This window comes from Electrona antarctica, assembly GCF_951216825.1.
Source record: "Electrona antarctica genome assembly, chromosome: 12".
Taxonomy (NCBI): Eukaryota; Metazoa; Chordata; class Actinopteri; order Myctophiformes; family Myctophidae; genus Electrona; species Electrona antarctica.
In genome coordinates this window covers 1329629-1344271 of record NC_136793.1, presented here as the reverse complement: position 1 = coordinate 1344271, position 14643 = coordinate 1329629, and the positions used below count along the sequence as shown (strand labels likewise).

Below are 14643 nucleotides of genomic sequence, written 5' to 3'. Positions count from 1 at the left end.
AGAAACATAGCTTTTTCAGAAAACTGTCAGGATGTAGAAGACATTTTTAGAATCTGATCTCAGGTCAAAATGGGTTAAGTGAATCATTTATTTGATTGATATCAGCCATTTTGCTGTGCATATAATATTCAACATCGCAATCACAGCCAACACTGTACTTTGGTTAATACAGGCCACTATAGTGCAATACCCGTTGAGTACTCGGAGGAGGCCAATCATTTCACTACAATTACTTGAAAACGTATAGATTTTGATTATTACAAAACATACATTACCCACATCAGCCCTATACATTTACACCATTTGAAAATAGCCGATCTGCTAGTTTCAAAATGGGACATTTCTGTATTAGAGTACTAGAGTACTTTTACTTTTGGTACTTTAACCCAATCTGGGACCCTCTTTTGGTGTTTCCCGTGGAACAACATCTTTTCAGATGGGGGGGGGGGGGGGGGGGTCAGTAGGTCTAAATGGGTTAAGTATAGGCTACACTTTGATGCAGAGACAGACAGACATTCCTAATAATAGATGAAACCTCACCTCTCCACGGTGTTGGTGGCAGTGATGCCGTCGTAGCCTCCCACAGCGTAGAGGAAGCCGTCCATGGTCGCCAGGCACACTCCAGAGCGGGGGCTGCTCAGCGCTGCCACGTCCGTCGCCCAGCTGTCTGACTCTGGGTCGTACCTGCCCTCCGTCAGGGGGGGAAAGAATCAACAATCAATGCCCCATGCAGCTGTCTGTCTGACTCTGGGTCGTACCTGCCCTCCGTCAGGGGGGAAAGAATCAACAATCAATGCCCCAGCTGTCTGTCTGACTCTGGGTCGTACCTGCCCTCCGTCAGGGGGGGAACGAATCAACATTATACCACAGGTCGTTTCGAGGAAGCAATCTGATTGGTTGAAACAGCCTTCTAGCCGTGGGTTAAACCAGCACCATTCACCACCTAATCAAAACAAAGAATTCAGCTGCTCTGTTCTCCCAGAGCGCTAGCAAACTCGATGGCTAGGCTAGCTAGTTTCTCGGGACATTTGTGGTCGTAGTGACTACATCTGTCATTAAAAAAATAAATAAGCGATTTTCTTAGTTTTAAGGGTAAAAGTTGTATAATTGCAATATTACACTCGAGGGTGTGGTTTAACGTGATTATTGCCACTTCAGTGATGCTTGCGGAACTCGGCTTCGTCTCGTTCCTGACCGCATCACTGTCGTGGCAATAATCACGTTAACCCACACCCTCTCAATAATCACGTTAACCCACACCCTCTCAATAATCACGTTAACCCACACCCTCTCAATAATCACGTTAACCCACACCCTCTGGTGTAATATTGCTTAAATCAACTTCACTGAGACCAATATGGGCGCTTGCATAATATTCAATGGTGGGGGAAAAGTCTCTCACATTTGTATAGAGTAAAAGTATCAATACTGCAATATAGAAATATTCTGTTACAAGTAAAAATCCAGAGTTGAAAATGTATACTTGAGTGAAAGTACAAAAGTATTGGCATCAAAATGTACTTAAAGTACCAACAGTAAAAGTGCTCACTGTGCAGAATGTCCCATTTCACCTTATTATCAAATGTATCCAAATGGCCTACGTATCCTATAGGCCATTTGGACTATAGGACTACAGACTATAGGACTACAGACTATAGGACTACAGACTATAGGCCAAATGTCCTACGTATCCTATAGGCCATTTGGATACAGGCCCTAGAGGACTGAAGTCTTAGTGTATGTTTTGTAACAATAATCAAAATCTACAAAGTAACTATAGTAACTAAAGTTGTCAAATAATTGTAGTGGAGGAAAAGAAAAATATTTGCTTCTGAAATGTAGAAGTAAAAGTATTAGAGATGGGAAATACTCAGGTAAAGTACAAATACCTCAAAATGGTACTTATGTACAGTACAGTTACTTTCCCCCACTGATAATATTTACTGTATATTGCTGTCAGCCAGACCTAGTCGGCCAGACCTAGCCAGACCTAGCCAAAGAGGCCAGTCCTAGCTTCTTTACACTGGCTTCCGGTTAAATTCAGAGTTAACTTCAAGGTCCTGGTGCTCACACATAGAGCTCTAAATGGTCAGGCTCCATTATATCTAACTGACCTAGTCCAACATTACGTGCCAGAGAGGGCCCTAAAGGTCTGCGGATCAGGGTCTCTTAATAGTTCCAAGCACCAAACGTAAAACAAAAGGTGACAGAGCCTTTCAGGTTGTAGTGGCCACACTGTGGAATGCCCTCCCACGGGTGTTGAGATCTGCAGCCTCGGTGGACATTTTTAAGAATCAACTCAAAACTTTGCTATTTGCACAAGCATTTCCTAATGTTACATGATGGTTTTCCATGTGTGTGTTGTTTATTTTGCTGTGTTGTTCTTTTTTCTTAGATGTATGTTCCTGTTTTTTGTTGAGTACTATTCTGTTGTATTTTGCTTGTCTTTGTTTTTATTCTCTGCATGTGAAGCACTTTGTGAGTTTTCTCTGTGAGAAGTGCTAAATAAAGGAATACTTACACCTCGTATCTCGATTGCCTAACTTTCAGTGTTGTTTTTTCGTAAATCAACGCCCTGCTCGGTCATACTACAACGTCACATCGAAAAACAAATAAAAAGTAGCAGATCCACAAGCTGGAAATGTGGCGCCAAGCAACGCGTTTGACTTTTGAGCATGCAAGATCTGCTGCATTTGCTGTCTTGGATTTGAATCCTGAAGACTCCTCCATATTTGTGCATGCCGTTGGGAATGGAATTCCATATAATATTAGCATACAAGGGCCACACACAGACTGATACAAGGGCCACACACAGACTGATACAAGGGCCACAAACAGACTGATACAAGGGCCACACACAGACTGATACAAGGGCCACACACAGACTGATACAAGGGCCACAAACAGACTGATACAAGGGCCACAAACAGACTGATACAAGGGCCACACACAGACTGATACAAGGGCCACAAACAGACTGATACAAGGGCCACACACAGACTGATACAAGGGCCACACACAGACTGATACAAGGGCCACACACAGACTGATACAAGGGCCACAAACAGACTGATACAAGGGCCACAAACAGACTGATACAGACGTCTCCAACCTGTCCATGGGAGTAAAAGGGACACAAACAGGCAGGCAGGCAGCAGGCAGGCAGGCAGGCTATTTTTACACACTCAGAGAACGAAAATCCAGACTATGAATAGGCCTTGATGCATGTCAAACTGGGGGTCCTTGAAATTGAACGTGTTGAGAATCACTGTTAGAGCCGTAAAAATCTTCTCTTATGGGGGTCCCTGGCATATCTTTTCAAATGGGGGTCCGCGGGCTAATCAGTGTCAATTTGGGGGTCCTTGACATGAACAAGTTTGGGAACCACTGGGGGTCCGCGGGGGTCCCCGGCCCTATGGACGTGTGTGTGTGTTAAAATAAATAGTTAATTTATATAGCGCCATTATCCAAGGCGCTTTGCATAGATGTGCATTACATTCACCCGTTCACACACACAGATGCCGGAGGAAACCATGCAAGGCACCAACCTGCATATCGGAGCAATTCGGGGTCAGAGTCTTGCTTATAAGGACACAGAGTTTGTTTAAGGACACAAACTAACTGGGAACCTTGTGGTTTCCATCACTATACCTACCCCTTGAACCAGCCACAGAGACAAATGGATTATTAAAATGGTATCTGTGTGGACTCTATCATTGGATTGTTGTCTACGAGAGAGAGAGAGAGAGAGAGAGAGAGAGAGAGAGAGAGAGAGAGAGAGAGAGAGAGAGAGAGAGAGAGAGAGAGAGAGAGAGAGAGAGAGAGAGAGAGAGGAGAGAGAGAGAGAGAGGAGAGAGAGAGAGGAGAGAGAGAGGAGAGAGAGAGAGAGAGAGAGGGAGAGAGAGAGAGAGAGGGGAGAGAGAGAGAGAGAGAGAGAGAGAGAGAGGAGAGAGAGTGCACTTGTGTTTCAGTTTGTGTGTCTGTCTATCTGTCTTTTAATCCATTTTTGAGCGGGAACCCCTTTTGGTGTTTTAAAACATTATGTTATAATTTAGCTATTGAAAAATAGCAGATCTACAAGCTCATACGAGCTTGTAGATCTGCTATTTGTGAAAAACCGTTAAAATGTGGCACAAATCATTGAATATATATTTCAGAGCGAACATTTTTAACTAAAATATTTGCTTCAGGGGGGTCCCTGGAACTACATATTTTGAGATGGGGGGTCAGTGGCCCAATAGAGATAATTCTGGGGGTCCTTGACATGAAAAAGGTTGAGCACCACTTTTTCAGAAAAAAATTAGGATTTAGAAGCCTTTTTTTTATCGACCTCAGTCGGTTAGTTTTAGACAGTGGTGTGATGTCTGAGTTATAGTAAAAAACAGTAAAACAGTTACAGTAAAAAAATAAATCTGTTGGTATATCCATCTGGAGCTCAGAGAGAGCATGCATGCAAAATGTATATCCATTGTTTCCATTTGGGTCCATTCTGCAGAACGCTCTCTAGAGCGATGAGGGTTTTTTATTACGTAAGACTGAAAGCTTTCGATGGGCCTTGAGCCAGGCCCAGTAGACAAATGGGTTATTAAAATCTGTGGACGCTGCCGTTGGCCCGCGTGGCCGCATGTCACCGCCGAGTCCTTTCCCTCCCAGGTGTCGGCACTCATCACCTGGTCCTTGAGCCGCTGATTGAGCGAGACCCTCTCCACATCCGTGACATGTCTGAGTCATCCGTCATGCTGTCGGTGTCGGGGAGCCCCAGCTGTCACCAACCCCACCCACCTGTCGCTCGCAGGCCAACAGGTTATGTGCTCAAATGGGCTTTTTAGGGACACCGACACATGCACAATTGCACATGCACGGACACACACGCACGCACATGCGCACGCACATGCGCACACGCGTGCACACACACACACACACACACACACACAGAGCACAGAGCACTCACAGGCACTCAGCATGCCGGATGAGGCATTAGCCGCCGCTGCATGTCTCCTGCTAAAACATGTGAGATAATGAAGTACGCCTCCCGTTGCATTAGCGCCCATTTCAATTAGACTTTCCCATCAACTCAGCGGTGTTCGATGTTCCGTTTAAAATTGGCACAAGCAATTCACACTCTTATCTCCACATGTTCTATTCATTTGTTGTTTCTTCCCTTCGTAATGCTCTACTTACTTACCTTCTCTGATTGCAATTTTGCACTGATCTCTTGTGATACTGTACTTGTACATTGCTGATATTGTGTATTGTCTGTTGTGTATTGTCTGTTGTGTATTGTCTGTCTGTTTTAAAAACGTTGATGTACTACTGCACTTTTGCCCAAGACAAATTTCCCCTCGTGGGACAATAAAGTATATCTCATCATCTCATCTCATATACTTGAGCATTTCAAATTTCCAGTACTTTTTCTTCTACTCCACTACATCTCAGAGGCAAATATTGTACTTTTACTCCACTACATTTATTTGAAAACTTTAGTTACTAGTTACTTTGTAGATTGTCATTATTTTCATGGGTCCTATCCCCACTGAAGCATCTCTGGTGGTCCTATCCCCACTCACAGCGTAGATAGCGCACCTCTCTACACTGCTGAAACATCTCTGGAGGTGCTATCCCCACTCACAGCGTAGATAGCTCACCTCTATACACTGCTGAAGCATCTCTGGAGGTCCTATCCCCACTCACAGCGTAGATAGCGCACCTCTCTACACTGCTGAAACATCTCTGGAGGTCCTATCCCCACTCACAGCGTAGATAGCTCACCTCTATACACTGCTGAAGCATCTCTGGAGGTCCTATCCCCACTCACAGCGTAGATAGTTCACCTCTGTATACACTGCTGAAACATCTCTGGAGGTCCTATCCCCACTCACAGCGTAGATAGCTCACCTCTCTACACTGCTGACACATCTCTGGTGGTCCTATCCCCACTCACAGCGTAGATAGCTCACCTCTACACTGCTGAAACATCTCTGGTGGTCCTATCCCCACTCACAGATAGCTCACCTCTCTACACTGCTGAAACATATCTGGAGGTCCTATCCCCACTCACAGCGTAGATAGCTCACCTCTCTACACTGCTGAAGCATCTCTGATGGTCCTATCCCCACTTACAGCGTAGATAGCTCCCTCTCTACACTGCTGAAGCATCTCTGATGGTCCTATCCCCACTCACAGCGTAGATAGCTCACCTCTCTACACTGCTGAAGCATCTCTGGAGGTCCTATCCCCACTCACAGTGTAGATAGCTCACCACTCTACACTGCTGAAGCATCTCTGGTGGTCCTATCCCCACTCACAGCGTAGATAGCTAACCTCTCTACACTGCTGAAACATCTCTGGAGGTCCTATCCCCACTCACAGTGTAGATAGCTCACCTCTATACTGCTGAAGCATCTCTGGTGGTCCTATCCCCACTCACAGCGTAGATAGCGCACCTCTCTACACTGCTGAAACATCTCTGGTGGTCCTATCCCCACTCACAGCGTAGATAGCGCACCACTCTACACTGCTGAAGCATCTCTGGTGGTCCTATCCCCACTCACAGCGTAGATAGCTCACCCCTCTACACTGCTGAAGCATCTCTGGAGGTCCTATCCCCACTCACAGCGTAGCTCACCTCTCTACGCTGCTGAAACATCTCTGGTGGTCCTCCCCGCCCGCGGCGTAGATGCGTCCGTCCAGGGCGCACACGGCCACGCTGCCACGCTGCACGGCCATGGAGCACGCCAACTTCCACTCGTTGTACTCGGAGTGAAAGCGCTCCACCCGGCAGTCCGGCGCCTCGCGGGTCCAGCCTCCCACTGTCACAACGCAAACACAACAACGGGGAATAAATGATTCAGCGATTCATTCGGTTTGTACGAAGTATATACGTCCAATAAAGCGCTTTACAAAGCCCCAAATATTGGGAAAAGAATTGACAAACAGACAAACATGATGGCAGGTGACACCGTGACACTCTTAGGTCCCTATCTTGCGCCACCCCTTACCCCTCATCCCTAAACATATTTTGCCATTTTTTTACTATTTTGAAAAACATTTTAAAATAGTTCAACTAGCCGATCTACATCGACACGGTGTGAGCTTGTAGATCGGCTAGTTGAACTATTTTAAAAGGTTTTTTCGAAATAGTAAAAAATGCCAAATAAGTTTATGGTTAAGGGGTAAGGGGTGGCACAAGATACAGTATAGATAGCCCTTAGCTGTGTGATTAGGCTTGGGGTTTGCCTTGTTCAAAGATGGTAAATGGTAAAATGGTAAATGGTGCATTTATATAGCGCCTTTATCCAAGGCGCTTTACATAGTGCATTGTGCATCAATTCACCCATTCACACACACATTCATACACCGATGGCGGCAGAAACCATGCAAGTCACAACTACTACAACTACAGTGTTTGACCAAATACCCCAGTATCAATATTGTGACAATAGGGATGCTTTCACAAACCTTTTTTTACACAATGAGATTTATTTTATAAATTATATAAGTATTGCCTATTATAATAGTGGGGGGAAGGGCCAAGGCAAACACTGCAAAAAATAATAATAATGGTGATTATGATTATGATTATGATTTTGTGGGGGTCCATGGTGAAATACATATCATTTTGTGGGGGTCCATGCATGGTGAAATACATATCATTTTGTGGGGGTCCATGGTGAAATACATATCATTTTGTGGGGGTCCATGGTGAAATACATATCATTTTGTGGGGGTCCTTGGTGAAATACATATCATTTTGTGGGGGTCCATGGTGAAATACATATCATTTTGTGGGGGTTTGTAGATAGTCAGACTGTCACAGTGTTTCTCTGTATGTCGTCACCTCCATAGATAGTCAGACTGTCACAGTGTTTCTCTGTATGTCGTCACCTCCATAGATAGTCAGACTGTCACAGTGTTTCTCTGTATGTCGTCACCTCCATAGATAGTCAGTCTGTCACAGTGTTTCTCTGTATGTCGTCACCTCCATAGATAGTCAGACTGTCACAGTGTTTCTCTGTATGTCGTCACCTCCATAGATAGTCAGACTGTCACAGTGTTTCTCTGTATGTCGTCACCTCCATAGATAGTCAGACTGCCACAGTGTTTCTCTGTGTGTGGTCACCTCCATAGATAGTCAGACTGTCACAGTGTTTCTCTGTGTGTCGTCACCTCCATAGATAGTCAGACTGTCACAGTGTTTCTCTGTGTGTCGTCACCTCCATAGATAGTCAGACTGTCACAGTGTTACTCTGTATGTCGTCACCTCCATAGATAGTCAGACTGTCACAGTGTTTCTCTGTATGTCGTCACCTCCATAGATAGTCAGACTGTCACAGTGTTTCTCTGTATGTCGTCACCTCCATAGATAGTCAGACTGTCACAGTGTTTCTCTGTATGTCGTCACCTCCATAGATAGTCAGACTGTCACAGTGTTTCTCTGTATGTCGTCACCTCCATAGATAGTCAGACTGTCACAGTGTTTCTCTGTGTGTCGTCACCTCCATAGATAGTCAGACTGTCACAGTGTTTCTCTGTATGTCGTCACCTCCATAGATAGTCAGACTGTCACAGTGTTTCTCTGTGTGTCGTCACCTCCATAGATAGTCAGACTGTCACAGTGTTTCTCTGTATGTCGTCACCTCCATAGATAGTCAGACTGTCACAGTGTTTCTCTTGGCAGCAGAACGACACCTCGACACCCAGAGGAGCAAACGACACCTTGAGCAACCTCCAGTTCAGCCAAACCACACACGTGATTTAGGTGACATGTATACGCCGCGAATGTCCCCAATAAATGTTTAACATCTATTCACATGCTTCACACGCCCCCACGTGAGTGACCCTCCCCCTTCCTCGGACAATATGATCCTCTCTAAAAATACGAGAGAGGGGCTTTAATTTATGGACGTGTCGTCCCTTGGCATCTATGTGGACACTTTATGTCATCTACATGTCCGATTATATCACACCCTCACTACTTTAATTTATTACTTGGACCCCCCCCCCACACACACACATGTAAGAACACGCACGCACGCACGCACGCACGCACGCACGCACGCACGCACGCACGCACGCACGCACGCACGCACGCACGCACGCACACACACTTTGGACTATATACCTCAAAACAGACAAGACCACTCTGATCTTTGGGAGGTTGGGAAACACTACACTACACTATAGGATAGTAGGGCATAGCGGTGGGCGTGGTTTTCTGGACCCACTGGAAAATCTGCCATTACTTTTTCCCATAGAGATTTACAAAAATATTTATATCAATTATGTTTGTATTTTATTTTATGGAGCTGACCTGTTCTGACATTCCATATGTTGATCTGACCACATCAAATCTATATGCACTCAAGACACGCTCCATATATGGCCCGTACAGAATTCATTCCATATGTTGATCTGACCCCCCCCCCCCCCCATGCCAAAGCGCCAGCGCTCGCCCAGCACTCTGCTGTCACCCAGGTGGTTGCGTGCACGCTTCTCGCCCTCGGGCGTCTTACTGGTTGTACTGTACATTCCATGAATCCAAACCCAGGCACTATACGAACCCACACAATCTGACATTAACCCTGGCCACTCGATTAATTTAAAGCAAGGAGTATGGAATGATGGAATGATTTCGGTGTCATGTACCCATGCATATATACAGCGTATTATTCAATACAACAATATAAAGCAATGCCATAAGAGTGACGTGACGTGACGCTGACCCACTGACCTATGAACATCATATCATGGGGGATGTCTTTGGGGGGTGGTTTGCAGAGCTGTCCGCGCGAGGACGCCGCCGGTGGAGCTGACGTGCCACGGTGGCCAGCAGCGCTCCCTCCTCCTCCTTGACCCTCTTTGATGTGCATGTGTTGAGTCTCTGGCTCTCTGACCTCCTCCCTGCAAAACACACACATCATGTGAGGTGAAGAGAGAAATGATCGGAGGGCTAAAGGACTTGTACAGTTGGGTGCCACCAATATTGTCCCTTATCATTTGACCCATTTAGGCCTGACCTCAAAATTTTAAAAAATCCTTCTAAATCCTCCAGTTTTCTGAAATAAATATTTTCACGATTTTTCAAAAATAGCAGACCTACAAGCTCGTAGCGCGCCACTCGGTGGCGCGCTATGAGCTTGTAGATCTGCTATTTTTCAATAGCTAAATTATAACATAATGTTTAAAACACCAAAAGGGGTTCCCGCCCAAAATGGGTTAACTGTCCTTTTGCGCAGATCACGCAAACCTCAGCAAAAAGAAAAGGACAATATCGATGGCCTCCAACTGTACATCATGGGCTGTGAAGTGAAGGATCGGCCCATTGTTCATTTTATTGTGCCGGTGTTGGCCAAGTCACTCAGGAAGAGTTACAGTACAGCTGATTATACTTGGTATCAAAAGTAACTAGTTACATTACAAGTTATAATATTAGCAGTATACTTTTGCAACCCAACTCACCTCTTTACGTCATTTCACGAGAGGGCACGTATACTTCAGAAAAACAAATCTACAAACTAACAACGTGTCGCGTCGCAACCTGTTGATGGGTTGTAAATCAGCTCTTATTTCACATTTGACAGCATCCTATTAGGGAGTATAAATCATAGGTGTAATATATATATATAGCTCAAAAACAGATTATGTAACAAGTACTTCAAAGTTACTTGGGCAATTGTAATAAGTTACACTATAGTTACTGGGGAAAGTAATAATATTATGGTAATATATTACTGCCTAACACTGATGGGGTGCTACTTTAGTTTGTACAAATCTAGCCAAATAATTCGTACAAGCTTCAAGTTACAAATGTATACTGTGAATGAGCACTGTAAATTAACGTACATTAGTCCTTATAAACTCCATTACTTAGCTTTTGATCAACATTGTTTGTCTTAATTCTGTGTCATGAATAATTGAAGACTGATGCAGTGTTTCCTTGTAAATGTTCCATTATCTCAATTTGGAGAAAAACAACATTTGTCTGAGCATGTATAATAGAATTGAGAGCAGCACAATTGTATATTGGTTAGTGTAATAACAATTATACTAATGCACCTCGTGCATTAGTATGCACCAAATGACTTTGGCTTAAAGCAAATGCATGTTCCTCTGCTATGCATTTTAACAGTAATACAAAGGGTTAGGAACACATTCCAATCAAGGAACACAATCACAACCTGAAGACGTAAAAGTAACATATACAGTTCACACCACAAAGGGCAATAATCCATTATTACCCCTGTTCATTGTACAATCCCATGTTTTAGCTCCACAGAATTTGGTCAGGATCTGCCGTAGTATAATAATTGTGCCAATCTGTCAGCATGTATTGTAGGCTGGAATCTCCTCCTGATGGATACTCTGAGGTCTACCCTGCAACTGAACAGCTCAAAGCCTCCTCCTCCTCCTCCTCCTATAAATTCCACCCTAGCAGCTGTGTCTGTGTCGTCATGATCCTACCGCCATCCTTGAAGCCTGAAACCCAAGACTTGGCCGTCCACGCCCCAGCCAGATACCCCCACTTGGCCGTCCACGCCCCAGCCAGATACCCCCACTTTATTATACCAGACCACATACCACACCATTGATTGTCACTCTAAACATTCTGGCTTGAGTGGGGGTGGAAGTGCATTTCCACCAGTGTGTTGGGAATTATAATGATGAGAAACGTAATAATTAGTAGCTTAGATGTGAATTGTGAAACCTCATTGCTTTCATATTGGACTTGTAGAACCTGGTTGGACCATATATATGTGTGGAGAGAAAATGTTGAATTGAAAAAGAAACAAAACTATGAGTTTGATTGATTTGATTGATTGATTGAAAAAACAGTTTGCAGAATTACAGTACATTTCAAGCACAACTCAATACAAAGGCTGTTAACTGTGAGTGGACGACCCAATTAAGCATTACACTTGTTTACAAGAGGGTCCACCTTGTTCAATTCATCAAAAACATTTAGAGACGTACAAACAGACACTTCTATATAGACAAAGAACAGAACAGGAATTCATCATAATGGAGGTAAAAAGGGAAAATAAACATATACAGTGAGGGAAAAAAAGGGGGCGGGGGGGGGCGGTGGATTTTACGGGGCCAGTTTCGAATTGCAGCCTTCCGTAGGTGCCCTTTGAGAGCGGTTTTGTAGACCGGAGTTAGTAGGCTATATCTCAAAATAATGACTTGCTCACAAAATGACAATATCTCAGAATAATGAGAAACTTCATCAACTCTAACGTTTTTTAAATAGTCATTAATTTGAGATATACGTAGGTCAAGCTGCTACGTTATTATCTTTAGCTGAAAAGTCATTATTTTGTAGAAGGTTTTTCTCATTATGTTGAGATACTAGGCTTTACAGTAAGTCATAATTTTGAGATGGTACCGTATATATAGGCTCATTGGCTCAAGTCATTATGTTGAAATACTAAGTCATTAATTGGAGGCGGTGTGTGTGTGCGTGCGTGCGTGCGTGTGTGCGTCATTGTGAGCATGTAGATCTGCTATTTTCAAAGGGCCGAAATGTATATTAATTGTATATGTTTTGTAATAATCAAAATCTACAAAGTAACTAACTAAAGTTTTCACATGAATGTATAATGGAGTAAAAGTACAATATTTGGATCAGATATGTAGTGGAGTAGAAGTATTGGAAATTGTAGATACTCAAGTAAAGTACAAATACTTTCCACCATTGACTATAGTATAGACATGCATGTGACAAAATCCATCATTATGCTGGACACATGGTTAGTGCTAGCAGCAACGTTAGCCGTCACCAGTTCACAGTTCACACGAGGCACCGCGGGGGTCCAGGTGTCCGTTACCATGTGACCCGACCCTGTCAACTCCCCCACACATGTCATCTCTAGCTCTGCCCAGGCCCCGTCCCCAGGCCCACGGCCCCGTCCCCAGGCCCATGGCCCCGTCCCCAGGCCCATGGCCCCGTCCCCAGGCCCATGGCCCCGTCCCCAGGCCCATGGCCCCATCCCCAGGCCCCGTCCCCAGGCCCATGGCCCCGTCCCCAGGCCCATGGCCCCATCCCCAGGCCCCGTCCCCAGGCCCACGGCCCCGTCCCCAGGCCCATGGCCCCGTGCAGGCCCATGGCCCCGTCCCCAGGCCCCGTCCCCAGGCCCATGGCCCGTCCCCATGCCCATGGCCCCGTCCCCAGGCCCCGTCCCCAGGCCCATGGCCCCGTCCCCAGGCCCATGGCCCCGTCCCCAGGCCCATGGCCCCGTCCCCAGGCCCCGTCCTCTGCCCAGGCCCATGGCCCCGTGCAGGCCCATGGCCCCGTGCCCAGGCCCCGTCCCCAGGCCCCGTCCCCATGCCCATGGCCCCGTCCCCAGGCCCCGTCCCCATGCCCATGGCCCCGTCCCCAGGCCCCGTCCCCAGGCCCATGGCCCCGTCCCCAGGCCCCGTCCCCAGGCCCATGGCCCCGTCCCCAGGCCCATGGCCCCGTCCCCAGGCCCATGGCCCCGTCCCCAGGCCCATGGCCCCGTCCCCAGGCCCATGGCCCCGTGCAGGCCCATGGCCCCGTCCCCAGGCCCCGTCCCCAGGCCCACGGCCCCGTCCCCAGGCCCATGGCCCCGTCCCCAGGCCCATGGCCCCGTCCCCAGGCCCATGGCCCCGTGCAGGCCCATGGCCCCGTCCCATGACCCATGGCCCCGTCCCCAGGTCCATGGCCCCGTCCCTAGGCCCATGGCCCGTCCCCAGGCCCCATCCCCAGGCCCATGGCCCCGTCCCCAGGCCCATGGCCCGTCCCCAGGCCCATGTGGCCCCGTCCCCAGGCCCATGGCCCCGTCCCATGACCCATGGCCCCGTCCCCAGGCCCATGGCCCCGTCCCCAGGCCCATGGCCCCGTCCCCAGGCCCATGGCCCCGTGCAGGCCCATGGCCCCGTCCCATGACCCATGGCCCCGTCCCCAGGCCCATGGCCCCGTCCCCAGGCCCATGGCCCCGTCCCCAGGCCCATGGCCCCGTCCCCAGGCCCATGGCCCCGTCCCCAAACCCATGGCCCGTCCCCAGGCCCATGGCCCCATCCCCAGGCCCATGGCCCCGTCCCTAGGCCCATGGCCCCGTCCACAGGCCCATGGCCCAGTCCCCAGGCCCATGGCCCAGTCCCCAGGCCCATGTGGCCCCGTCCCCAGGCCCCGTCCCCAGGCCCATGGCCCCGTCCCCAGGCCAATGGCCGCGTCCCCAGGCCCATGGCCCCGTCCCCAGGCCCATGGCCCCGTCCCCAGGCCAATGGCCGCGTCCCCAGGCCCATAGCCCCGTCCCCAGGCCCCGTCCCCAGGCCCATGGCCCCGTCCCCAGGCCCATGGTCCCGTCACCAGGCCCATGGCCCCGTCACCAGGCCCCGTCCTCTGACATTTCTACACGACTACCATATATGTCCCACTGTGGCTATATTTATTATTCCCATAACTATATAGCAGAAATACCTGGGATGGCAGGCATATATCATGAATCCTCTCGTCAGGAAAGGAGGGACAGAGATTTATTATAGCCATCCATCGTGTCCATTTAGCCTCTTCCAACATGACGTCCCAGTGTTGGGGATGTGATTATATATGGCGAATATGTTTTCATATTTTCATAAACACATTTTTCACAACTTTTCCCCACCCGTCCTTCCTCTTCGATG

At 47.5% G+C, this 14643-nt stretch overlaps 1 protein-coding gene across 1 annotated transcript in view; it reads right to left on the bottom strand.

Moving 5' to 3' along the window:
* The window catches only part of LOC306933679 (uncharacterized protein), a gene marked incomplete at both ends in the record, with an annotated part of 243238 nt that extends 229208 nt beyond the window's left edge, over positions 1 to 14030 (bottom strand). Inside the window, 5 exons of the mRNA XM_079515989.1 lie at positions 541 to 684; positions 6626 to 6809; positions 9731 to 9900; positions 11461 to 11554; positions 12788 to 14030. Of these exons, the coding sequence (XP_079372115.1) occupies positions 541 to 684; positions 6626 to 6809; positions 9731 to 9900; positions 11461 to 11554; positions 12788 to 14030 (1835 nt within the window). The remainder of the gene's footprint in view (positions 1 to 540; positions 685 to 6625; positions 6810 to 9730; positions 9901 to 11460; positions 11555 to 12787) is intronic.
* Positions 14031 to 14643: the final 613 nt, after the last annotated feature.